Here is a 25257-nt window from a genome sequence, read left to right on the forward strand (position 1 = left end):
TTCTCCATAGGAATTGGGACAAAACCCTCCCCAAACCCGGGCCAACAAAGTCTCGCCCCAGACATTAGCCCCCGGGAGGAATGTCTAGGAAACGGCCAAAATGGCCAATTAATGTCTGGAGACATTAAGATAGGAGCCCTGCTCCGCACACGCACGCCTTGTCCGCCCCGCCCCCTCGCGAGGAACTTGCGATGCCAGGCTCCAAGTGTATTCTGAAGATGGGCAGCACCCCTAAAGCCAGGTGCCCCGCCTGGGCCGCGGTCGGCGATGCGCTGTGTGTGCGCCGTGGGCGGCGGTGGGCGGTGAGCAGCAGCGGTTCCGCAGACGCAGGGTCGATCGCAGGCGAGCACGAACGCACGAATGCCCGCCACGGACAGGGGCAGGGGAGGGACTCCCCGGGACAGGCAGGGGTGATCATGGGGGGCTTCGAGCCCCCTATGAAGCGCTTCCCTCGGGAAGCTCAGCCCATATTAGAGGCATCGCATTATGTGGGCTGCGCCCACACCACGTTGGTGCTATGTTTGAGGCCGAAGGTTTTGAATCTACCTCATCTCCCGGACATAGCCGGGGTCGGCGATTTGTACAGGCACCGCCCGCCAGCGCCCGTCAGCCGCGTCCCGTTAATAGTTGTCAAGTAAGCACAAGCACGCACAGCAGCTAGCGGGCACAGGACAACCACGCACGATTCCCTTGAGAGGGTGGGTGAGTCACCTTTCTTATCAAGCGAACACAAACCCTACCTCCAGTGACACCGTGCGCATGCAGTCGTCGTTTAAGCATCTTCGGCAACACATACAGGTAGTAACGAGTAGAACGCAACAGCACGTAACAGCAGGTCCCAACAAGCGTACATATACTGCGCATATTGCCAGCTAGCTCGTTCCTAGCAGCGCAAGCGTACAGGTACAACTGCTTCACCAGATAGATACATAGCAGCACAGAGCCTACACCGTCAGGCGATTAATAGCCCCTACCTACTCGTCTCCCTCGTACCCCTCGCTGGCCACCTCCGAGTACTGTCCGCCCATGAGCTGCAGCACCTCGCGCCACAGCGGCACTGGAAGCTGGAGGGCCGACTTGAGCACCAGCGAGCGAGAGCAGGCGGCGGTGTACCTGTGCGGCAGGGCACAACGCGCGATGGATGGGAAGATGAGAGAAGAAGATGGGAAGCAGCAAGGTGGTAAAACGGGCGGATAAGGTGCAACCGCTCAACGTACGGCATTCGGTCCGGCAGCCAATCAACAAACGCGCGCCTCCCAACCCGGTGTACATGCGTAGCACTAGATAGTCCGCCCACGCACCCAACCGTCGCGCATTCGGTCTGCGTTGCATGCTGCGACCCCATTCCTAATTTTGCCGCTCCTTGGCGTGTCCCGCCTCCCCTTCCAGCCTCCCATACCCCGCCCCATCACGCCCTGACCCAGCCCCCGACCCGCCGCCGCCATAACGCCGCCGCCACACGACCGCCGCCGTCGCCGCCCCTGCCGCTGCTCACCAAGCGCCGCGGTCCATCTGCGCCTCCAGCTCCCCGGGCGCCCACGTGATCGCGCCCGAGAAGAACTTGAAGTCGCCTGCAGCGGCGGCGGCGGAGGTGGCAGCGGCAGCGGAGGCAGCGGAGGCAGCAGAGGCAGCGGAGGCAGCGGCAGCAAATCGAAACCAGAGTGAAAGCATGGCATCAAAGTCAAAAGCCAGAGTAAAAGCGTGCTTACACGGCGCCGTGCAGATACGGTAGGCAGCTAAGCATCAGCTTCACGTAGCCCCGGCAGTGACTGCTGCCGCTAGCTTCACGCAGTGACTGCTGTCGCGGCCAGTTCAACAGCAGGACAGTAAGGCAGGGGCACAAGGATGGGCTGGATGAAGAGTGCGGGCTGAGCTACGCCACGCCACGCCACGCACCGCTACACCACGCCACGCCACGCCACGCCATGCCACGCCACGCTACACCACGCCACGCCATGCCACGCCACGCTATACGGCACGCTGACGCAATCCTGCTGGGTACGGCGCGCCGCCGCACCTACCTGCAGGCAGCCGGCCGCCCGACACGGCCTCCGTGGCCGCCACCTCGCCCGCCATGTACACACCCGGCACCACCTGGGGGGCGGGGGGCGGGGTTTGTATATTCCAGCCCAAACGAAGCCAACCGGGGGAAACACATGGGGAACAGGATACTAAGGATACGAACAGGGAAATCAGGGGACAGCAAGGGCAAACAGGCGGGGGGAACGGGGGCCGGGGGAGGTATGGGGTCGGACAGATAGACCGGGAGTTGACAGGTGGACAGCGTGGTCAAACGAGTAGGAAGGCCGGCGTGGAGAACATGTGGATGGGAAGGGACGCTGTTCTGTTAGCTGGTCGGCGGTGCCAGTCTTTTGAGGCGTCTGGTAACGCACTCAACCCGTCGCTGATACCGCATGCTATTTACCTGCACGCAGTTTTGTAACCGGTGCCCGTGCATGATGTGAATGACCTGTGTTAGTTCAGGGGTTGGGGGCAGGGTGTGTGGCGGCAAGGAGTGGAGAGGCGTGGTTGAACTGGTGGGCGGGATAGGCTTGCTTGAGCCCCGCCCCTTTCTGCGCTCCACCCCACCCGGCCCCCTCCCTCCGTTCGCCCCACCCGGCCCCCTCCCGGCACATCGCACACACACACACACTGGGGGTTTGGCTCCCGCAGCATCCCGGCAGCCAGTCGCCTCTCTCCTAACGCAGTGTACCTCCCAGCAGCCACACACCTGCTTCTCTCTCCTATCAGTCTGCCCCCTACCAGCCCCCATCCCAGCATCCCCATCCCAGCAGCCTCCCATCACCCCCAGATAGTTACCCACCCACCCGCTGCCTTCCCCCAGCAATCAGCAGTGGGCAGCAACCCACCAACTGCTGCTCCTCCCTGCATCCCCGCAACACACACACACACGTACACACACAAACACACACACATACACACACACCTGCTGCGCGGTGAATCCGCCGCAGTAGACCATGTTGTCCTGGAACACGCGCTGGATGGGCACAGGGCCCTGCAGCAGGCGGGGGGGGGGGGTAGCCGTGCATGTGGAGGGAGGACCGAAAAAATGACCAGAGCACAAGCGTGCAATGCCGACGGGGGAGGGGGTTACAATCATGGTTGTTTAAGAAGCGGAGGCGCAGGCGTAAGGGGGGGAGGAGGGAGGCGGGCGGGCTGGCGAGGCGGGCGCACATGGATGGGGAGGGGGCGGTGTGGCGGGCATGCGATGATGGGTTGCGGTGTGTGGATAGCAGGCCTAGATAGTCCAAGACTCAGCATCCTGATGACTGGAACAGGAGGACCAGCGTGCGTACGCGGCACAGCACAAGCTGCTTAGTTGGTGTGCCTAGCCGCAAGTGACCATCCATATCGAGTCCTTAACAACCCCATCGCCGCAGCCCCTGCATGTCAGTACCCCAAGGCCCAAGACTGCACTGCTTTGCCCCGGCACCCTGCTGCTGATGGCTACAGGATGGAGCAGCGCCCAGCACTCGCGCACCCTACGCGCCTGCCAGCACCCCGCCAACACCCGTGCCATGCCGGGATGCAATGCCCCCTGCCCTGAGTCCCCCCCCCCCGACCTCCTCCCGGCCCTCCTTCCATACCTCAACCGCCCTGTCCCTGCCCCATACACACACGCACACGCTCGCACCCTGGGAATTCACCCCCAGCTCCAGCTTGATAAACTGTCTTGCCTCCAAACCTGCACTTGTGAACCTGCCCCATCTCTGTCCCATTGCGTCCTCATTGCCGAACTCACCCCCAGCTCCAGCGGCAAGCCCCCCGGCTTGCGGCCCAGAACCATGCCCGTGGGTCGGTTCAGGATGATGCCCACACTGCCGTCCGGGCCGTGCGTGGTCAGGAAGATGACGAGCTGCGTCGCGAGCCCAGGAATGGCGGGAATGGCGGGGAGGGGTAAAAGCATGAAATAGGCAGCCAAGCGGTGGAGTAGGAGCAGCACTTGAGGTTGCGGAGAGGGGGCTAGGGTGCCTAAGGGGGGGTACAGGCAGGGGAGGCACGCGAGGCAGGGAGGCGGATGGGGTGTGGCAAGGCTGCCCAGGGGGCCGCCCATGCCAGCGCGGCCACGTGGCCAGCGGCCAGGTCCAAACACACATCCGCATCAGACACGGCATGAGGTGTGACGGGGCCTTGCGGCCATCATCAAACTCATAATGCCCACCCTTCTTAAGACGTGGCTCGGACATCAATTAATGCGTCCCGCACCCCGTCGCACCTGGAACAGGCGGTCGTCCTTCAGCAACTCCGGCGCCTCGATGCTTGAGATGACCAACCCGCCCACCTCGGGCCGCGGCGTGCCGTGCGCCCAAATGCCCTCAGATGCTAGTGCCGGATTCTGGATCTCTAGAAGGCGCCGGTTGTCCTCGCTGCGCCGAGCGCCCTCCGGCACGCCCGCTGCAGGGCGCCGGCGCGGGAGAGTGGGAAGTCGGTCAAGGTAACGAGGGTTTTTTGGGCGCCACAAATGAACTGGCCGGACAGAGCCGCACAAGCAGCTCAGAGATGTTAGTAGTGAGAGTCTTTTCGACAAATGTGCGGGTCGTGTTCAGTTGTTCCAAGGGTTAAGCTGACGCTGGAACCAGTCGGAGCTTTCGCTGTGCCCGAAGAAGACACGCGCCGGCCTACCTGTCCGCATAATCAGCTTTGCACGAAACTCGCGCCAGTCCCCGGCCACAAACGGCGCCTGAGAGGTCTCGCCATCTTCTGGAGCGGCTCGCGGTGCTTGAATCCGCCATATCCGCTTGCTGTAACGAATACATCTATGTGATTGCAAATGTGGGCAGCAGGGTGTCCTAGCGCTTGTTTGTCGGCTCAAAAGAGAACTGTGCATCCTGGGCCAGAACTTTTTCAGCCTCAGGCTAGGGTGTGTTCTTCCGTCACGCAGTCCAACTTTTATTCTGTTGCGGTTTGAAACTTCGCGAAGCAACCTAAGTCCAAACGGCCCCTGGCACGCGTGTGCAACATCCCGTCATCGCTCCACGCCCACCACCCCGCGTCAGCGGCCCCACAGCAGCCCCCTCCGCCGTCCCGGCGGCTCCCCAGCCGGACCGGATGCAGCTGCAGCCGCTGCTTCAATCGCTGCTGCTACTGCTGCTACAGCTGGACAGGCGACAGCCTGACCTTCCCTTCTCGCCTTGCCTGCTTGCTCTTCTTCAACGCCTTCAACTGCTGCAGTAATGCCGCGCCCGCCGCCTTCTTGGCTGCTACGTGTCTCTATCCCCATCCTAAGATAGGGCGCGGCTTAACTGTACCGTACAAGACCTGCCTTGCGCCCTTTACTGACAAAGTAAAACAGGCTCCCTTTCGCCCAAACTACGAAGTAGTTCGGACAGGTGTGGAGCACTCGAGTCTCATGAGTCAACTCAGCGTCACCGTCACCCTCACATCAAGGACGTCATGTCTCTGTAGTTACCACATCGCCATGCCTTACCGTCGCTGCCGAGCAATCTAGTTTACCATCCTGCATCACAGTTTGCGAGCATAGTCACTCCCACCGCGTATTGACCAAAAAACACCAACCTTTAGCGCTCCATTTCGTGGGCAAGCATACCTCACAACTCAACCAGCAAAGCCCCTTTGCCCTCGCGTCCTACTCTATGCCGTTACTGATTTTCGGTCAAGCCGCCTCTCTCCGCGTCTCAGCCTTCCTCTGCACTCCAGTTCCTAGTCCATGCACTGGTACCACCCATCACCTCCACGCCCGCAACAACAGACTGCAGGGCGCATGCAGCAAATAGCCCGCCACGGCTAAGAGGCGGTATGCCGCGCCTGCCGCCGCGCCGCTGAGCCCGCCCTCGCGCCGCTCCCACCACCTCCCCCACCGGCACCTGCATTGCCGCCGCCAAGACCTGCAACGCCCGTCGCTGGCGGCCCTCCCCTCCTTCCCGCCGCCGCCGCCCCCGCGCCCGGCCCTGTGCCCCCTGTCCCGTTTACAAACCTCCCGCCCCGGTTGGCCCGCATGACTTGGTCGTGCAGAGGGTGGCCCGCCGCGTCCAAGGGCGACGGCCCCGTCACGGCTGCAGCAGCAGTAGCGGCAGTAGCAGCAGATGTGGAAGCGGACAACGGCAGACCGCCACTGCTGCTGCTGCCTCTCCGCAGCGCACGAGGTGTTGCCGGTGGCGGCTGATGTTGTTGTTGCTGTTGCTGTTGATGTTGCCAGCTAGCAGTGGCGCTTGCGCCGCCGCCCTCCGTCCATGCGTAGCGCCGCACGCCGCCCGTGCCGCTCATCCCCCCGCCGCTCTCCTGCTGTCCCGCCTCGCCCTCCTCTCCCTCCTCCAACACCGTACCGCGCAACGACGGGCCGCCGCCGCTGTAGCTAGGCCCCCGCACCGCACCCAGCGGGGCCCCCCCGCCGGCATCCACCGCACCCAGCGCTCCTGTGGCGGCGCTACTGCCGACACCGCTGCTGAGCCGGCGCGGCCGCAGCAGCTGCAGGTCCGGTGCGGACACACGCAGCGCGTCTGCGCGCATGCTGACCGAGCGCACTGGGAGTGGCGGCGGCGCCGCCGCCGGAGGCGGCGCCATCCCACCCAACGCCGCCGGCGTCCTGCGGGCTCTGCCCGCGCCGCTCGCGGCAGCAGCGGCGCCCGCGCCGCCGCCTGCGACAGCGCCGCTGCCGAGAGAGCGACTGCGGTTGTACCCTGCGCCCGAGGTGCCCGGCCGCGACGTCCCCAGCCCGGCTGATGCCGCTGGGTCTTTGGCACCGGCCGTCACCGCGCTCCGGCCGAAGCCGCCCGCCGCCGCTGCGCCAGTCCCCGGTCGTGACGCCGCCGCCATAGCTACTGGCGCCGCTGCCGCCGGTGCTGTGGGGGAGGAGGACGTGTTGTTTGAGGTCGAAGGCGCCCGCACCAAGGTCGCGGGTGTGGTGGATGACGCGGCGCCGCGCGGCGTGCTGCGAGCTGGCGACTCCGGGCGCACGATGGGCCGAGGGTTGGCGGAAGCAACCTTTGGCGAGGCTGCTGGCGACGTGGCTGAGCGTGTGGTGGGCACAGTAACGGGCTTGAGCCCCTCTCTAGACGCGATGCCGGGGCCTGACTTGCCATCGGCCGCTGCCGCGCTGCCACGCGGGGGGCTGGCCGCGGCGGCACGCGAGTGCGCCGGCGTGGAGGGCTGCGGTTGCGGCTGCGCGTGCGGCGGCGTCTGCGGCGCTGAGCCCGGCTGTAGCGGCTTCAGGCTACTGCCGCTGCTGCTGGCAGCAGCGGCTGTAGCAGTCCCAGACCTGGCATGAGGCGAGCTTAGTGGCGATGCGCCGTTTGCGCCGGCGCGGCTACTGCCGGTAGGCGTCCCTGGGGCCGAGCCCGCGGGCGACTGCTGTACCGGGCTCGCGCGCTCAGGGGCTGTAGCTGCCGGCTGCTTTGCAGGGGCGGCAGGCGGCGCGCGGGCGGTTCTTATAGCTGCCAGGGCACCCACAGGCGTCCTGCCCGCGGGCTTGCCGCTGCCTGTACCGCTGCCCGGAGCTGCTCCTGTGGCTGCTGCTGCTGCTGTGGCTGTTGCTGCTGTGGCTGTTCCCGGCCGCGTTGCCGGCTTGGTAGCAACCGTTGCGGCAGGCACTGTGGCAGGCGGGCCGGACGTGGCAGGGGCCGGTGCCGTGGCAGTAGCACCAGTAGTAGCACCAGCAGTAGCACCAGCACCCGGCCGCCTGCCGGCTGCAGCCGCAGTGCCCCCACCACCCCGGGGCCCAGGCGCCGTCTTTTGTGTGGCAGGTAGCTTCGGCGCCGGCGCCGGCGCCACCGCAACCTCCTTTGACGGCGGCGGCTGTAGCGGCGGCGGCTCGGGGTGCCCGTGCGGCACGGGCCCCCCGAGGCCCCCGCCCGCCCCCGCCCCGTCCTCGTCGTACTTGCCGTACGGAAGCACCACCACATCACGTGTGTCTCCAGCAATGCCTGGGGCCGCCACCAGCCCTCCTGCAGGTGGCCGCGTGGCAAAAATATGGGCGTTGTGAGACAGACGAGGACGTTTCATCGATGCGTTGGCCGTAGGCGCGCCACACAGGAAATCACCAACGCGGCCTTTTTCGCATTGCAGGGGCTGCCGGCATAAAGCCAACGTATCCAAGCCTGGAAGCATCACAAGCTTCTGTTCATGCTTCCGCACCCGTACCGGCGCCCGCACCCGCACCCGCACCCGCACCCGCACCCGCACCCGCACCCGCACCCGCACCCGCACCCGCACCCGCACCCGCACTCGCACCCGCACCCGCACCCGCACCCGCAGGCGCTTCATCAGCTGCACCTCACCTGACAGCGACCCCGCAGCCAGCGGCCCAGCGGCCCGCAGCCGCCCCACCGCCCGCCGCACGCGCCAGCCGCGAAAGTGCGCCTGGAGCACCTGTTTGTGTTTGTGTTTGGTGATTATTTTTGGTTTCAGTTCTGAGACGGAGGCGTTCATTCGACTGTTTGTGAAACCTTCCATCCCTGGGCCTCCCCTACCAGCCCCACCACCTACAGCAGCGCAACACGCAGCCCACGCACCCCACCCATGCGCCTGACGCATGTCGTGTGAGCACTCCACCACACTGCATGCGTTGCAGTCCCAGCAATGCCATCTGACGTTGAAGCGTAACTGCCCTGACTCCCCTTGACCCATCGCGCCCTACCTGTGCCGCCGCCAGCCGCCGCTCATAGCGCTGCCGCTTGGCCGCCTCCCGCTTCAGCCACGCGCGCCGCTTGCGCGCCTGGAGACCGCGCCAGTGCGCCTGGATGGTGGCGGCCGCCGCATCGCGCCGCCGCTGCCGCGCTGCGGCCTCACTGCCGTCGTCGTCGTCAACAGCGGGACCACTGGCACGAGACTGCGGCAGCCGTGCCGCGCGCAGCTTGCGTACTTTGAGCCGTGTGAGGTGGCCCCTGCGCCGAGCAACGCATGCTACCGCAGTCAAGACATGGGCGCTATCAGGTTGTTGAATGCGGGCCAAGTCATGCCCATGGTGCGAAGCTATCGTGCCCGACAACTGGTGAAACGGCTGACCAACTCGGTACAGTCCCAAATCGCAGCCACACTATGCATGCAAATGGTCGCTTCCCTAATAAGATACATGCCGACACACCTGACCCAGCGCTGAATGTCCGTGGCGTAGTGCTTGAGGGCCCGCCAGCGCAGCCGCAGGCGCGGCCAGTCCTTGCGCGCTCGGTAACCCTGTGAATCCCGAGGGGGGTGCGTCCGTGTGCAAGCGAGCAAAAAGGGAACGGAACACGCAGGACTGCGTGCGTGGAACTATGAGCGGCGGCCCTACCCGCCAGCAGCACGCAATGCCCGCAACGCTACCTTCCCCCTACCTGCTTGCGCTTCCAGGGCGAACTCGTTCGTGCACGCCACAATGGTCGCCTGCCCGCACGCCTACAACATACCCCACCCCTTAGCCAGTGCGCCCTCCTTTCCGGCCCCCAGTCCCCACCTTCCACCAGCGCTGGATGTCAGTGGCCGCCTTGCGCCGCTCGGCCGCCAGCCGCCGCGCCAGCAGCCCCCGCCAGTGGCGCTGGATAACCACCGCCGCCGTCTGCTCCACACGGGACCGCTCGCCGCTCCTGTAAGTGTAAATCACAGCGGGTGGTGGGCAGGCGATTGCCGACTGGCGACTGCTGGCTAGCCAGCCGGAGAGCAGCAGGCGTTTCAGGCGAGGTGAAGAAGCCTCACGCGGCGGTCTTGCCCTTCTTCTTCTTCATAGCCGCCGAAATCTTGGCCTTGTGGGCGGCGGTCAAGGTCTTGCCCTTCAGAGCCGCCGCCAGCTTGGCATTGGGCTTGCCCTTCAGAGCCGCCGACAGCTTGGCCTTGGTGGCGGCGGTCAAGGTCTTGCCCTTCAGAGCCGCCGAAATCTTGGCATTGTGGGCGGCGGTGTGCTTGAGGCCCTTGGAGGCGCGGCGCAGCCAGCTGGCGCCCTGAAGCCACGCCTTCACCGCCTTCGCGTCTAGGGCAGCCAGCTGGTGGCTGTAAGTGCGTAGAGACATGCTAGTACACGCCGGGGGCGCAGGCAGCAACCCTAAGTAGAAACGCCCCGTGGGCTGCGATCGAATAGTGTTGGCTGCTTGGAGAGAGCGATGTAGTGGTGGTGGTGGGGTGGGTGCATGGATGGATTGCAGGATTACGGCTACCGGCCCTCTGCTCCGTGTCAGCATGCCGTAGCAATGCTCGCATAGGCTCCGACAGTTTGCCACGCGCCTGACTGTGTGTACGGATGGGTCCTGTGTGCAAGCCCCGAAGCACCCCGGCCCAAACCGCCACACTCACTTGAGCAATCGCCCCTGCCGCAGCGCCCGCACATATCGCCGCGCCAGGTGGCCTCTGCAGTGGGCGCGGGGCAAGGCAGGCAAGGCGGGTGACGGCGCCTTGCGTGTCAGTTGCCTGGCGAGTGTGAGTGAGGTTATAGAGCGCTGGCGTTTGTGCGTGTCAGCGTGTCAGTTCGCACGGCTGCCCTGCCGCGGCCGCACACTGTGAAGGCGTGCACGTGTGGCGTGACGCACAGTACGTCGCGCACCTGTACCACCGCTGGATGACCTCTGCAGCCGGGCCCTCCCATCGGGCGTAGAAGCCACGCCATACCGCTTGGACCTGGACTCAGACACAGGGGCAGGCGGTAATTCAGACGTACGACCGGGGCGAAGGTTGGACGGCAAGCAGGCTGCGAGCTACGGCGCTAGCCGGCGGGGCCAGGGCCCAGGGCCAGCCTGAGTGGAGGTGGCCGTGGTCCTCGGCTGTGTAGCGTATATCGCAGCACAGCAAGCAGGGGGTGGCGCATCGCTGGACAGGGCGCTCCCGTCGCAGCCCGGCCGGTCCGAGTGTGCTGGTGAAAGCGCCACGGTTGCCCTTGTGTCCGCGAGGGCTCCACCGCCCAGGACGTATGTGATACAGAAAACTTTTTGCTCGCCTCCGCATGTACACAATGTCTTACCGCCTTTTGCTTTGCTTCGGGCGTGGCAATGTCAACCTTATTAGTTCCAGCAGCAGGGATGTATACATGCGCTTTGCGTGTGGTTATCATTATTAGGCCTTACAACAGCCTGATAGCCCTACGTGGCTCGACAGAAGGCGACGAACGAGGCTACATCCTGTCTGTTTCTCAATGCTCTGCGTGAGTTGTGCCGAGGAACTCTCATGTGTGCTTTGATAACACGGCAATATATGTTGTACTTTCCATCAACAAGACCGTCCCATTGTGTTTCGGGCATGACGACGGGGTCAATGGAGGGCACGGTAGGCCCTAGACAAATGAGGAAAGCGCATTATGCTCAACTCAGTCCGGCCCCCCTTGTGTCAGAGGCTTTCCTGCCCAGGCTGGCTGGATGATGAGGCAGCTGTGTCGTGGTAATGTGGTATCTGTGTGCAGGGGGGACAAGGGGGGACAGCGGGGGGAGCAACAGGACGCCTCACGGCAGCTTAACCACTGGCAGCCTGGCTTTCTCTGCGTCGTACGGTCGTAGCACAGCATAGAGCAAGCGGTGTGCAGCTCACGTCCGACCGAGCGTCAGCTCAATGGCATGCTCACCATGTAAAGCTTGATGTGTTGACGGGCCAGCAACCTGAACCACAACCACAGACAACGTGCATCACGTGCCTGCAGGATTGCAGGTGCGCTGTAACTCCACTTCACGTGTGGGGCTTTGCGGTGCGTGTTTGTCTGATGCTATCGCCTGGCCGGGCGCCCGGAGCGTGAGGAACGCGCATCCGCAAACTACCAGCCTGCCAGTAAGTCAGCGGCGTCGCGGCGGTACAGTAACTCAAGCGTTACACCAGCCGCGCACTGCTGCCTTGACGTTGCAAAATATTGTTGGGGTCTGGGAATGCGCTCCACATTATCGGGACTATGCCACCCTGCCCCTTGCCCTGTCCCATCGCACACAGACCACAAATGTGGGCAACCAAGCCCAGCTACCGTACAGCAGTGCTGGCGAGCTCCCCTGGCGCTGCCCGTACCGCAGGTGTGCGCGTTTCTACGTAGCCTATGATATACTGCCTATTCAATCTTCATGCATGCCTTCTCTGCTGCAACTAGGCTGCGTCCTGGTGCCCAGCAACGCCTGACACCGCATCCACGAGAAATAAGTGTGCGGTGCAGCGCGCAGCAATACGACAGATAACCAACATACACACCCGATCCATTAACAACGCCTTGCCCTACGACCTTGGCCGCCCAAGTTCTGTTCAGCAAACGTGTGGCCACATTGTATGCTTTGCAGTCAACCACAACTCACCGCTAAATGCTCTCCGCGTGGGCTTGCAACCGGACTCCCTGAATGGCAGGACGGGGCCCTCTCCCCATACACCGCTGGCGTGCCAGCGCGTGTCCCTACGCAGCCCCCTCGTCGCGTGTACCATTCCATTGCGCATCCTGCCCCAACCCTCCCAAAGTTCAGGCGTAGCCAGCATCCCAGCCTTCCCGGAACCTAATCGCTCCAAAAGATGCGCCAGCACATGCTACCGGCACCTCTCACCCCGCCCAGGCTAACGGTATCGACACAGGTCAAATAAAGCCCTGGCTTCAGCAGCGGCGGTCGCCGCATAGTGGCACTTGCCATGGTCGCCAGCTTAATGGCTAACGCAGTCGTCGGAGCACTCAGCTGGAGCCGCCGTCCGCTCCAGCAGCGGCCATCCTCTCCACCTCCGCCTTCGCCCACTTGGGGCTGTAGTCAACCTGACGTGGCATGCAGGAGGCGTAGGGGAGCACGGAAGGGGAGGTTGTGGCCCACTTGTCTTTGATACTCAGTGCAGCCGCTGCAAGCCTACATAACTCCTCAAAACCTCACCTAATCTATCGTCCAAGCAACTGATTATAAGGATCCGGCAGCCGAACGCCACCACTTGACACCACGGCAAACCAGCTGCCCACCAGTACCAGACTACCAGACTACCAGACTCCAGACCAACCGGTTTCCGGCAGCGCCTACCTCAATGCCGTCTATCATGGCTGCCAGGGCCAGGTCCGGCAGCGTGATGCCGCCCACCGCGTGGGTGGACACCACCACCTCCACCTGCAACAGAGCCAAGCGGGCAGGCAGGCGGGCAGGCAGGCAGGTAGGTTGTGCGTGGTGTGTGGTGGCGGCGGTGGGCAGCTACGCAGGCGGTTGCGCGTGGTGGTGGCGGTGGTGGGCAGGGAGGCGCGCGAGGCGAGCGTGTGGGAGCAGCGCTGTCAGGAGGAGGGGCCCCAGAAGGGATGGGAATAGAGTTCGATATAGTTGCATTGGCACAGGTGCAAGGAGCGTGGGAAGCGAGCAGCTGTGGCAACAGGCATGGGCCTACCCGCACCCGCTTGCACGGTCATGACCCCAGTAAGCATCAGGCTAAAGGGCATCCAAGACAACGGCCAACATCACGCCTCCGCGCCCGATGGACTGGCGTCGAGGTTCTGGGCCTCGGTTGATATGGGTTCGGTGTTGACTGCTCTACCCGCTCACACGCACGTCCTCGTCCACCCCGCTCCAGCCCGCCCACCTCTCTGAAGTTGCGCAGATGCAGGTCGGGGTGGTGTCCTTGCGCCTCCGCCACCTCCGCCACCTTGTTGAAGAACGCAATGGCTGCGCGTGCACACACACGCGCGCACACACACACAGAGCTGTTTGCGCTCTGCCGGGGAAACGCCAGGTCACGGCAGCCCTCGATTGAGAGCCCTGTCGTTGGTTATACCAGATACACGATTCACGTGATCTGGCAGAATAACCGTGGAAACCGTAGTCACACACACACACACACAGACACACACACACACACACACACACACACACACACACACACACACACACACACACACACACACACACACACGCACATGGCCACACACCGCCACACATGTGCCGCGTGTTATCTGTTTATCCATGTGTCCCACACAAGTCCGCGAGCAGTGGTGATGGCTGCCCGCCTACCTATTTCATCCACCCACCCGCCATGAAGTTCTTGGCCACGAAGCTGCGGCTGATGGCGGTGCTGTCGGCGTTGAGACGCCAGGCCGGCAGGCTGCGCATGTAGCTCGCCAGGTCAGCCGGCTCCACCTTGGGCGTGTCCCTTTGCGGTGTGTGGGGTGAGGCGGCAGGAGGCCGGCGACAGGCGGCAGGCAAAATCACGCGGTGTTTGTCCAGTCCGGGTTTAGGGCGGAGGTTCAGTTGGGGACCCGACTCCGTGTGGATTGGTCCTCGCCGTTCCCGATAAGAAACACGAGACGCTTCATGGCGCAGCCCATGGCAAGCCTACAAGCCATCGTGCCCATTGCAGGGGGCAGATGGTCGGCGGAGGCGCATTCCTTTGCCATATACGATAGTGAACAGAGCACGGTGGCGGGAGTGGCGGCGAGAGCGGTGGTGGGCGACAGCACGATGGAACGCTGCACGGCCTCGTGATCTGACGGGTGTAACGCTTCGTCGTCGTGACGTGGAGCTTTGCTAGCAGTCGACTGTACACGCTGCTGTCCAAATCACACACGCGCACAGCTCAACAGCCCATGCTCTCGCGTCTTCCTGTGGCCCAAGCCCGCCTATCCCTTCCATGCACCCCCCACGACAGACTCCAAACGCCCTGATCCACGTCCCCGTCAAGCTAGCTCTCCCCTCGAGGCCGGGCCTGCTTACTTGTTGCATGCGCCCGCGCAGCTGGCCAGCTCAATAAGCTTGGCCGCGTCGGGCCCCTGGACGTTGAGGTGCACGGCGGTTGACATCGCTTCTACCCGAACCGGCGTACGACCACGTATGCTATTAGCACCTCGTGCTAAAGGGCAGGCGAGGGGGGCGGTGCAGTGCCGAGGCAGCCTCGAGAGCGCGACCGGCAGCCTTGTCAGCATGCTTTTGGGGTTTGGAACGGAGACGAGCTGGAGTCGTATCGCAGTTCTGGGGGCGGCTTTTTGTAATGCAGGTAGCTCCAGGACGCATACCAGAGCCATGTGCGGGCCTACACGTATAACGTATTCCCAGTGTCCCACAATCCCGGCCTTACCCCATCCCGCTGCGCCGAGCCCGAGCCCCAAAGCGCGCTGGCCCACCTTACTCGGCCTTCTAGCTATCAAGTACATACACGTAAACGAAAAACCGAAACTCCGATAGCTTCGGCTACATACAGTTTTCGCGAGACTGCATACAATTTGCTCCAATTTCTCCCGCTCCGAGGCACACACCCATAGCAACTCTAGCGATAGCTCATTAATACTCTAGCAGGATGGCCACCAACGAGGACTGGAAGCAGCGGCTGAACCTGCCACCCAAGGATGCGCGCGTGCGCACCGAGGTGAGCGCTGCCGGCGTGGAAACAGCCCAAGCGTGCAGCTGTGGAACTGCTAGGCGCATGTATAGGCAGTGCTGACCAGTACCGGCGTCTGGCGCGCAGGATGTCACGAACACCAAGGGCAACGAGTTCGAGGACTACTTCCTTAAGCGCGAGCTGCTGATGGGGATTTTCGAGAAGGGTTTCGAGAAGCCCTCCCCCATTCAAGAAGGTGGGTGGCTGCTGGCTGCGGGAGCATGGACAACGACTTGACCAAGGTGATCTTGACACAACCCCCGCCCTCTCGTGTTGTGCAGAGTCTATTCCTATCGCGCTGGCCGGACGTGATATCCTGGCGCGTGCCAAGAACGGAACGGGAAAGACGGCAGGTTGGTCAAGCAGATTTGCAAGTGCTCCGCAGCCGAATGTGTCGACTGACCCTCGGTTTCTTGTCTGCGCGGCTTCATTGCAGCATTCTGCATCCCGGTGGTGGAGAGGGTCGATCCCACTCGGCCTGTGATCCAAGGTGAGCTCTATATGAGTCCTGCTCTCGCGGGGGTTTGTTGTCGATCGAGCTGTGCCTAACGAGGGCGTAATTCATGCGCGCAGCCCTCCTTCTGGTGCCGACTCGCGAGCTGGCGCTGCAAACCGCGCAAGTGTGCAAGGAGGTAAGCCCACAGCGACATGCACATTCGGGCCTGCATGTGCACCAACAGTTTTGGGCGACAAACGGCGTCAGCGAGAGGCAGCGCCGGGCGCAGCTTGCCCTGCATGCGATACTTCGTGTTCGAGTAACGTGTAGCTCATGTCATAGGCGGTTTTCGCTCGCCTCCCCGCGTGCGCGTGCTGACCGGGTCGGGGCTGTGCCAATGTGACTGCAGCTGTCGAAGTACCTGAGCATCGAGGTGATGGTCACCACCGGTGGCACTAGCCTAAAGGACGATATCATGCGTCTCTACCAAACGACGCACATCGTTGTTGCCACGCCCGGGCGCGTGGTGGACCTGGCGAGCAAGGGCGTGGCCCGCCTCAACGAGTGCCGGATGCTGGTGATGGACGAGGTACGCATGTCGGCACACAATCCAAGGAAGCTGCGTCAAGGGGCTATTAAGATACAGGGGTTGTGCAGAGGTGACTGCTTTCACAGGCACGGGTAGTAGGCAGGCCCCAGACACGCATACAACACCTGGATCCTGCAGGCGGACAAGCTGCTGTCGCCGGAGTTCCAACCCGTGGTGGAGCAGCTCATCGGCTACCTGCCCGACGACCGGTGAGCTGGCGACTTGAGGCAACCAGACGCAGTCGTTTCTGCCCGCGTAGCTGTTCGCTGAGTGGGCAGCTGGCGATATGGAGATGTCGCGGCGATTGGGTACTAAGCCGCACTTGCATGTGTTGCGTGCAGGCAAATCATGCTGTACTCGGCTACCTTCCCGGTGACCGTGAAGGCCTTCAAGGAGAAGTTCCTCCGGTGCGTTGCCGGTGCTGCACTTTACCCCGGCGGTATTAGTAAGCGGCATCACCTGGATGTGTTGATGCACCAGGGCGCACCCGCCATCTGCAGGTAGAAAGGCAAATTCTTACACATACAACTTGCGTTTATGCGTGCAGGAAGCCCTACATCATCAACCTCATGGAGGAGCTCACACTGAAGGGTGTGACGCAGTTCTACGCGTTCGTCGAGGAGAAGCAGAAGGTGCGAGCGTGGTGCGCTGGCCCGCCGATGGAGGGAGGGGTTGCAGTGTTGACAGTCGCAAAGAAGGTGGAAGCAGGTGACACGGACTTTAACCGGGGTTCTGCGCATTACTCCAGCAGCAGGCCCGTTATCAGCATTCTGATTCTCTTGCAGGTGCACTGCCTCAACACGCTTTTCTCCAAGCTGCGCATCAACCAGTCGATCATCTTCTGCAACTCCGTCAACCGTGTGGAGTTGCTGGCGAAGAAGATTACGGAGCTGGGCTACAGCTGCTACTACATTCACGCTAAGATGCTGCAGAGCCACCGCAACCGCGTCTTCCACGACTTCCGCAACGGCCATTGCCGCAACCTGGTGTCGTCGGGTGAGTGCGGCTGCTGCCAATGGAGCAAACAGTCGCAGCTGAACAGCCACAGCGCATAGCACGGGCAGTGCACATCGGAGGTGGAGTGCGTGAATACGCGAAGGGAACTGCTGGAGCTCAACCTGTACCTGAACCGTAATGCATGGCTCGTACTCCCTTTGCAGACCTCTTCACGCGTGGCATTGACATTCAGTCGGTGAACGTCGTCATCAACTTCGACTTCCCGAAGAACGCGGAGACCTACCTGCACCGCGTCGGCCGCTCGGGCCGGTTCGGCCACCTGGGTCTGGCCGTGAACCTCATCACCTACGACGACCGCATCAACCTGTGAGTTCATTCGGATGGGCCAGGACCTTTGCATTGAGGATGCGTGGGGCGCCCCCTTCATCGTTTGCATGGAGTGTATATCCTCACGCGTTTGCCCGCTTGCCTGTATGTTACAGGTTCAAGATTGAGCAGGAGCTGGGGACGGAAATCAAGCCCATTCCGGCCCAGATCGAGGAGAAGCTGTACTGCATCTAGAATCGTGCAGGCCTGAGCCGGATGAGGCGCGCTGTGGCCTTCACCAACATGGCTGGCTGGACCTACCAACGAGATTTGTGTGCGTTGCGCAACCGCTCCCGCGCTCAGGCGGGGCGGTGATGCGCGTTTTTATGCGGGCGGCGAGAAGGCCCTCAAGAGGCCGTGCGTCATACAAGCGCCCAACGCCACGGTCCAGCAGCCTGTTGGCTAGTGCCCAGTTCCGTGTGCTAATAAGTAGCTGGTACTGCCGACGGCCAGCAGCGTTCTCAAGAGGCGCTTCAGGTGCAGGTAGAATTGTCTCATGATGCTTTCGTGGGTGAATGCCCGAATTGTGGGCGCCAATTGACGGGGTTAGCTGCATATGGTAAGGAACAAACCATTTGGTGTGTGCGGCGGGATGCTTTCTGCAATGTGTGGAGCGCCCATTTGTGTGTGCGTTTTTTGCACCTCGGCGTCGCGCCATTGACTGGCTGCGTGCGTCGGGTGCGCCGTGTCGCGAACCAAACCTCCCCGGTCTGTGGTCATGCCGCTCGTGCGCTGTCAGGGTGTCGCGCAGCTTGTACGCATTGATTACTCAACGCCGGGCTGTACAGGGTACGGCGCATCAACCTGTTGGGCCGTTCACATCGGTGGCGGTGCTGTGCTGATGCGCGTCATGCTAACTCGCGTTGTCTTACCCCGCGTGCAGCGAAGTGTGCCTGCGCGTGCCGCTGTACGAATGTCTGTTCTATAGTACACGCTTGCCCGGGCGAAGTTGGGACTGTGCAAAGAGGTTCAGTGGTTGCGGTGTACCAGATGGCTAAAATGCTCGTGTAGGTCTCAGAAAACGCTGTGTTTGGTGCGGCGCGCTGTACGCACTGACCACCTCTGCATACCGCACGGCGCATCGGGGGCGGCCATCACGCAATTTGCTCCAGTCCGTAGCCTTGGCGTGCCCGTTGTGGCTTTGCCCGCCCACGGCCGCCCGGCTGGAGCATGCTCGCCCCCATGTGCATTTGGCTGCCTGGCTGCTGCTGCTGTCTTGCCAGGGCGTTCTGCATGTTCACAGCCCCGGCAGCACCAGGCATTGCACGCATGCAGAGGCAGCCTTGTGCCGCCATGAGCAAACGAACGAAAAATGTGCAAGGAGCATCGAAATGATGTCTGTGATTTATGCACCCACTAATACTGCGCGTGTTTCTCGCTGTTTCAATGAACAAGTGTGTCTCTGACGACGTGCTGTGCCAGCTGGGCTAAGTAGATGTTAATGGTCCGCTTAGCGTAGAATGCGCGTGGTGGCAGGACAAGGCAACACCTGCCACTGGACGACCCGTTCACTGAGCCGGCCGGCTGGTACGAACTGACTCTCCGTGCGCCCCAAGGTGGTGGGGTGTTAAGGACGTGAGGGAGATAACCTGCACTAGCGTGGTGTGTGTGTGTGCGTGACGTTCGTCCGTTGTTAGGGTGGTTCGAGAAAGAAGTTTTCCCCCATGGTTATGTGGTTGACGCATGGCAGGACCTGCGCGCGCACGCAGGCGGTCCCGGCATCAGCCGGGATGCCGGTACGCATGCTGGAATTGCTGAGTGTTCACGTAGTAGCCGACGTGTGCGAAGAGCAGCACTACGACGAACGCTGTGGTCGCTCGGCGATGCGAGTGCGTGTCCGCATGACGCCCGGGCGGGACGCACTTCCTGGCCAGGCGCTCCAAACATTCGCGTGCACACTGGCGGAGTGCTAGTGGGTTCGTGTGGGTCGCAGGAAGCTGGTACTTGCGCGTGTGCGAAAGTATATTCGGTTGCCGTCATGTGGTTGTGCACACTTGCCGGTGCACACAGTAGTCGGGGGAAATCGAACTACTGGTGGATTTAGGAAAGGGAGAAGTAGGGTAGGTAAAACGCCGATTGTTGTACACGGATGCCCGAGGAGTTGTACAGCGGCTTTGCGACAGCTGTGCGGCGGAGACATTCGGCTGCGGTTGGATGGCTGCTTTCTAAAGTGGTGTCAAGTATGGTTCTTGGTCGTGGCGCAACGGAGAATGGCCGCGCGGCAGATAGGCTGACGGGGTCTGTGGTACGCAACAAGTGTGCATGGCAGAGAGAGGCGCGCACCGCATCCTCTGGGGTAGCCCTTGCCCGGCGCCACCAGGAGGTCTGCGGCTGCACTGCTACACGTGCCTCGCAAATGCTGCGCCAGTGGAATGCGCATGAAGGGTTCGGGATTGATTTTCCATTTCTGTTGCGAAGGTGAAGGAACGCTGGGCCTGGCGGGCTAGCGCAGGGCGAGCTTCACCACCAGACGACGCAAACAAGTGCTGGTGTTATGGCGAGGTGTGCGAAGCAAGGAGGTGTTCGGCCAGGCTGTGGACGACGAATGGTGGTCGATGAGAATAGGCGAGACCGAAGTCGTTGGGCCGGCAGCGGCATGGATGCGGCGATGTGGATGAGGAATGGAATTGAGTGGATGGAAGTAGGGCTGCGGTTGCCCTCAGGCGGTTCGCGCGGGGACATGGCCGTTTTACGGTTTGTGCCCCGCAGCCACGCGGCACCCAAAAAGTAGAGGGGTTTGGGCGGGGATTTCGCGGTATTGTGCACGCTTGTTGTTGACGTGCGGAGCAGAGGATGCTGTGGAGCATGGGCCTCGATGGGGCATGCGGCAGTAGCCGCCTGGGTATGCACCCGCACACCAGTGTGGACGCTGCCCCCGCCTGGCAACATGGCGTGCATGAAGTCGCTAAAGATAAGACTGCCAGGGCTGACGCAGTGTTGATGGGGACTAGCATATTGCGTGCACGTTGATCGCGGCGCGGAAAGGGGTCAGTAGTAGTGCGAGTCTTTGCATTTAGGTTGTGGCACTGGCGCCGTGGTGCGATGCCCGAGGAACGAAGTAATGTGAGCACGGTGGCGGCAGGCACATGGGTACCTCCGCGCCAAGCAGGGTAGCAGGCGGTCTGGCCTGCGCCTGGCTATAGTGCGGTCAGGTTGCACCGAGTGCTGTTGTGCCCATCAAGCTACATCTTCATGAGGGTGGGCGCTGCAGATGCCGTGATGTGTGTGGAAGTAGCAGTGCTCCTCGCGAACCCGCGCGTAGTTGTAAGCTTCTGGCAATCATTACGCAACGGTTGTGACTATCCGTCCCATGGCCATAAGGATTGCCCACCAGCTGGGGACGATTTGCCGGGAAGCAGGCTGGGGCACACGTGGGTCTGGCTGGGGAAGATTGACGTCATCGCCAATTGCAGCTTTCAACGCTCCGCAATGAGCAATCAGGCCCAACACCACTTCACTTCGGTCCTGCACTTGACAACACAGCCAAAGCCACAAAGATAGTGCCGAGGAAGTCACGGGTTCGCCAACCTTCCTCAGGCGAAACGGCTGTTTCGCCCACACCAACTCCTGACTGTGTATGGCTAACCAGGTGGGTCATGTCTGGCACGTGCGGGGATAAGTTGGGTGCGGGTGCGGGCTTCTCAGCCGCTGCCCGCCCACCGGCCCACGCCGACAGCAGCCTGGCCGTTGCCGTCGCCCAGCGGAGCTCCATGACGCAGCGCCATGAGCTTGTGCGCCATGCAGCTCACAGCGACACTCTGAAGGCCGTGGAAGCAGTGTTGGCGGCGACGGGGCTGGGCTGCCTAAGGCCGGTGCCGAGGCCTCATTAGGGCCGGGCGTTGGCCTGGCGCTGTGCCAGCAGCTGACGGCGCGCATACGGTCTGGAGTGGGTCAAAAACGTGTCTACGCGTGTTTCTCCACGCACACACAGAAATAGCCTCAGCTTTCCGGGAGTTACCTTAAATGAGCACTACAGTTTGCCGCCCGTCGCATTTTGCGAGTGCGTTACCGTATAGGCCCTGCCATTTGACCCCATTTCAAGACCGGCGTTGTACCCGTGTGAGCTGACGGCCTGGGACGGCCTGCTGCAGGAGTGGCTCAGCAACAAAGTACCCGTGCGCGAAGTCGCTGCAGCCAGCAACGCTGACGTGTGCAAGTGGCTGCTGGAAAGGATGCGCAGTCCGCAGCGATGTTGCGGTGTGCGCCGCCGCGCAGGCCGGGCATGTGGTGCTGGTGGCTGAGCTGCTGTCGCTATGCCCGGCACGCCACCCGTGGGGCATGTACGCCAGAGATACACTAATGGCGGCAGCTCAGGGATTCAAGGTTGGGGGCTTCATTGGCCTGTGGAAGGAGTGCATGGGCGGGCATGGGCGGGCATGGACGGGCATGGGAGTGCATGGGCGGGACCTGGGGTGAACTCAGGCAGCAGCAACAGCGGCAGAAGCAGCAGCAGCAGCCAGAGCAGCGGCTACAATTGCAGCAACAACTGCGGCAACAGCTGCAGCAATAGCTTTAAGCCTTTAAGGCCGGTGACAGCACGACCGCGCAACCCACCACCAAGCCCACCACCTTGCCTTCAAGCCACGTCACCTCCCTCGTCACCATACCATACATGTGAGGAAATCGCTCAGTAACCGTACTCCCTATGTATTCCACCTACGCACAACACGCCGCTTCATAAGGTAGCATTACCTCGCTCGTGTACCCAGTGAAAAGCGGGGTCGGGGGTGGCCGAGTGGGAAAGGGGAAACACCCGCTGCCTGTGCCAGACCCATGCTCGCTCTGTCATCCGCCTCAGGCTCCGGCCTGTTGTGTGACTCTTATACAGCAACTGTTAGGGATGAGCCCTTACGCGCTTTTATAGAGCGGGCTAAACACGTTGAGCGTCTGTACCTCACTTTTATCAAGGCTTAAATGGCGTGAGCAGTCAAATTATTGCTTCCACGGGCCGATAACAGTTTGCAACAATGAATTTCCTAAAGACGCTCGACCAGGCGCTCGATTTCGATCACATAGAAAGGAAGGTCCAACAAGCGGCCTTGTCAGTGGTCGAGGAGTATCCAGACCGCAACCGGGCGGCCCCGACGAGCGCAGCAGTCATCACTCCCTCTGGCGAGTCCTGCGAGTCTTGCAAGCGCAATGCTAGTTGTGGACTATCCCGCTTCGCTGGCTGCGACGTGGCCTTGATGCACCTACTTAATTGCCATTTGCAGTCCTAGTGGAGTCGCGTGAGGTGGCCGAAATATGGCAAGGTTTCGAGATGGAGGTGCGCGCTTGCGGTTGCGCTTTCAGCGCGTCGAAACGAGAACACTTAACGTGTCATGCATCGGGTCCTCGCTCGATGCCTTAAGGGCCCCGTGCCACGCCCTTGGCGGGGACTAACGGGGCCAAACTTCCGCCTGTTGCGCGCGGGCTCCAACCGTCTCGCTACGCAACACCCCACCCCCCGGTCCCCAGCCCTCTCCTCTTTCCCCACCTTCCCCTCGCCTTCCCTCCACCTGCCCGAACAGCGTCGCAAGGACGACTGGGAGGTGGCCTGTGTGGAGCTGAAGGGGCTGCGAGGCACCGAGGAGCCGCCGCACTCGGCATTGCAGGGCTGGCAACGACGTGCGCAGGATGTCGAGTTCAAACTCTACCAGCTATATTCCTCCATGCTGGCGCTACCCGACCCCACGCCCTTCCTGGGCCTGCTTTCCACCCTGGCGGCTCGCGTGCAAGGCGAGTGCCGCCTAGCGCCTCGTTGGCGTGCACGCGTGCGTGTTGCGAATGCATTGCGTGCGCGAACTGGGTTTGGCAGATGTGCACCGGGCGCCGCCGGCGCAATGGCGCAGCCAAGCATACTACAGACCTCCAAAGCACAGCGATTGTCGTACGCATTCGGATAGCACCCACAACACTTCGCGCTGTTGGTACTGCAGATCTGGAGGACACCAACCGCAAGCTGCAGACGGCGGCCGACCAGGCGGCGCAGGTGGGTGAGGGCGAAACAAGCTGGATTCAGTCGTGCGTGTTTTCGCTTCATTCATGTTTCCATATGGATACGCATGGACATGAATGGTTGGAATGAGCTTGCACGTGCAGTTTGTTTTCGAGCGGCGCGCGCGGGGGGGAGGCGGGGCGGGGCGTGCGGCGGCGGCCTGCTTGCGTCCCACCCTGATGCGGCACGATTAACGCGGCACGGTGGCCTTTGCCGTGTCAATGCCCAGAATCCGACACCACCACCAGTCAATACTGAAGACAGCAATTACGATACCGGTAACGACGGACACAATCACAATGTCCAACCAACAGGACGACGCAGAGGTGACGAGCCTGATTGAGAAGCACCAGCGGCTGCTGGATAGCACCAAAGAGCTGCAGGTGAGGAGGCGGAGCCGGGAGGGGTGTAGGGAGGGGGTCAGGGGGGGGCTCACGAAAACCACACCCCAAGCCTGGTAGTGGGTAGCCGTCCATGCATGACGGAGTTTGCATGAGACGTCAAGTAGGTGTGAAATGCCGACGTACAGTGGGAGCAGCGGGTACGTGCCGTTGGCGCCGGCACGTGGGACCGCCGGGGAGGGGGGCTGTAAATACCAGCTGAAACTAAACCAGACCAAGCGAAACTAGCGGAGCAGAGGAGCGTACGGGAGGGGTGCGCCGCGCCGCGGCTACTGATGTCGGCTACCGTACTGATGGGGAGCGGCAAGGCTCGTCATGCGCCCAACTGGCGAACCGAGGCGCCGGCAAATCTGGGCGACACCAGCAAAGCATACGCGTGCCTCTCCTTTGGTGGATCCGGTGTGCGTGCACCCCCTGCAGGAGGAGCTGGGCCGGCGCGACGCCCGCATTGCAGAGATGTCTGCGGCGGCGGCGGAGGCGGCGGCGGCCAAGGCGGAGGTGCATGCGCAGGCCACCGAGATGGCGCGACTGCAGGTAGGTGTGCGCGTGTGTGTGTCTGTGTGTTTGTGTGTCTGTGTGTCTGTGTGGGGCGTGGGCGTGGGCGTGTGTGTGCGTGTGTGTGTGTGTGTGTGCGTGTGTGTGTACGTGTGTGTGTGTGTGTGTGTGTGTGTGTGCGTGCGCGTTGTGCAGGAGTTTGCGAAACTCATAGAAATAAAAAGTTGTGCGTTTGAAAGTGCAATGGGGCGGTGACACGCAATACGCTGTGGCGCGGGGTTGGCGAGTGCGTGTGCGCATGTGCTTCATGCGGCCCGACTCAACGCCCCCTGCTGCCCCGCCTTCAAACATGTACACTTAACACACGTACGCACTTACAAACACGCAGCTCCTTGCGCTTACATTTCCATGTGCTATTACACACACACAACACACAAACAGGATCCCTTGTGCTTTCCAAACCCTCCCATTCCAGCGCTCGCTCCGGAGTGTCAAGGACGAGTATGAGTCCACTCAGCACTCCCTGTTTGAGCTGCAGGTGAGACGGAGGGCGGAGGGGAGGGCGGACTGGGACAAGGGCTGGGATGAGGACTTGTGGGAGCTGTATCGTGCTGTTACGACAAACAGACACGTTTGGTTGGGCCCAGAGTGGGTAGACACCCTAGACACCCGCTTTCTTCCCGCACTCGTCTCTTACACCCTGCTTGAGCATCCTGTTGATAAGTAGCATCTGTCCGAGTCGCCGCACGCGCACTGGTTGCGTGATTCCTCTTCCCTTACTCTTTCCTAACACTCCCTGCTTGTCCTTTTA

The 25257-nt window shown here is 62.1% G+C and overlaps 6 protein-coding genes across 7 annotated transcripts in view; 3 read left to right on the forward strand and 3 right to left on the reverse strand.

Annotated features, from left to right (window-relative positions):
• Positions 1–4906, reverse strand: CHLRE_04g223700v5 (uncharacterized protein). The gene is made up of 8 exons (XM_001692247.2): positions 4645–4906; positions 4238–4416; positions 3764–3877; positions 2948–3016; positions 2426–2470; positions 2022–2094; positions 1496–1571; positions 1–1113 (listed from the first exon to the last, which is right to left on the reverse strand). The coding sequence occupies exons 1-8, from the start codon at positions 4652–4654 to the stop codon at positions 975–977; spliced, it is 705 nt and encodes a 234-aa protein (XP_001692299.1). The 5' UTR covers positions 4655–4906; the 3' UTR covers positions 1–974.
• A 54-nt stretch (positions 4907–4960) lies between these two features.
• On the reverse strand, positions 4961–11096 carry CHLRE_04g223750v5 (uncharacterized protein). Its single transcript, XM_043061945.1, has 9 exons — positions 10901–11096; positions 10487–10560; positions 10240–10293; positions 9649–9939; positions 9410–9539; positions 9062–9150; positions 8615–8861; positions 8256–8346; positions 4961–7922 (listed from the first exon to the last, which is right to left on the reverse strand). The coding sequence occupies exons 1-9, from the start codon at positions 10988–10990 to the stop codon at positions 5767–5769; spliced, it is 3222 nt and encodes a 1073-aa protein (XP_042925297.1). The 5' UTR covers positions 10991–11096; the 3' UTR covers positions 4961–5766.
• A 402-nt stretch (positions 11097–11498) lies between these two features.
• On the reverse strand, positions 11499–14859 carry CHLRE_04g223800v5 (uncharacterized protein). 2 transcript variants are annotated; one of them, XM_001692249.2, is made up of 5 exons: positions 14565–14859; positions 13883–14004; positions 13438–13520; positions 12894–12977; positions 11499–12640 (listed from the first exon to the last, which is right to left on the reverse strand). In XM_001692249.2, the coding sequence occupies exons 1-5, from the start codon at positions 14648–14650 to the stop codon at positions 12563–12565; spliced, it is 453 nt and encodes a 150-aa protein (XP_001692301.2). In that variant the 5' UTR covers positions 14651–14859; the 3' UTR covers positions 11499–12562. The 2 variants fall into 2 exon arrangements, with proteins under 2 accessions (XP_001692301.2, XP_042925298.1); XM_043061946.1 differs by having other exon boundaries at positions 11722–12640.
• Positions 14860–14987: 128 nt separating this feature from the next.
• CHLRE_04g223850v5 (uncharacterized protein) lies at positions 14988–17838 on the forward strand. Its single transcript, XM_001692150.2, has 12 exons — positions 14988–15213; positions 15313–15421; positions 15507–15578; positions 15662–15715; positions 15799–15857; positions 16071–16250; positions 16389–16459; positions 16592–16657; positions 16798–16882; positions 17036–17246; positions 17411–17573; positions 17690–17838. Exons 1-12 carry the CDS (start codon positions 15145–15147, stop codon positions 17766–17768), a joined length of 1218 nt encoding a protein of 405 aa, XP_001692202.1. The 5' UTR covers positions 14988–15144; the 3' UTR covers positions 17769–17838.
• A 48-nt stretch (positions 17839–17886) lies between these two features.
• On the forward strand, positions 17887–20856 carry CHLRE_04g223876v5 (uncharacterized protein). The gene has a single exon (XM_043061947.1). The coding sequence runs from the start codon at positions 17888–17890 to the stop codon at positions 18071–18073; it is 186 nt and encodes a 61-aa protein (XP_042925299.1). The 5' UTR covers position 17887; the 3' UTR covers positions 18074–20856.
• A 1550-nt stretch (positions 20857–22406) lies between these two features.
• CHLRE_04g223900v5 (uncharacterized protein) overlaps positions 22407–25257 on the forward strand; it is a 10065-nt gene continuing 7214 nt past the window's right edge. The window contains exons 1-7 of the mRNA XM_043061948.1: positions 22407–22685; positions 22787–22839; positions 23084–23291; positions 23492–23544; positions 23865–23933; positions 24372–24485; positions 24922–24984. Coding sequence (XP_042925300.1) covers positions 22834–22839; positions 23084–23291; positions 23492–23544; positions 23865–23933; positions 24372–24485; positions 24922–24984 — 513 coding nt within the window. The 5' untranslated portion in view covers positions 22407–22685; positions 22787–22833. The remainder of the gene's footprint in view (positions 22686–22786; positions 22840–23083; positions 23292–23491; positions 23545–23864; positions 23934–24371; positions 24486–24921; positions 24985–25257) is intronic.

Source organism: Chlamydomonas reinhardtii, chromosome 4 (genome assembly GCF_000002595.2).
Source record: "Chlamydomonas reinhardtii strain CC-503 cw92 mt+ chromosome 4, whole genome shotgun sequence".
In the NCBI taxonomy this organism is placed as follows: domain Eukaryota; kingdom Viridiplantae; phylum Chlorophyta; class Chlorophyceae; order Chlamydomonadales; family Chlamydomonadaceae; genus Chlamydomonas; species Chlamydomonas reinhardtii.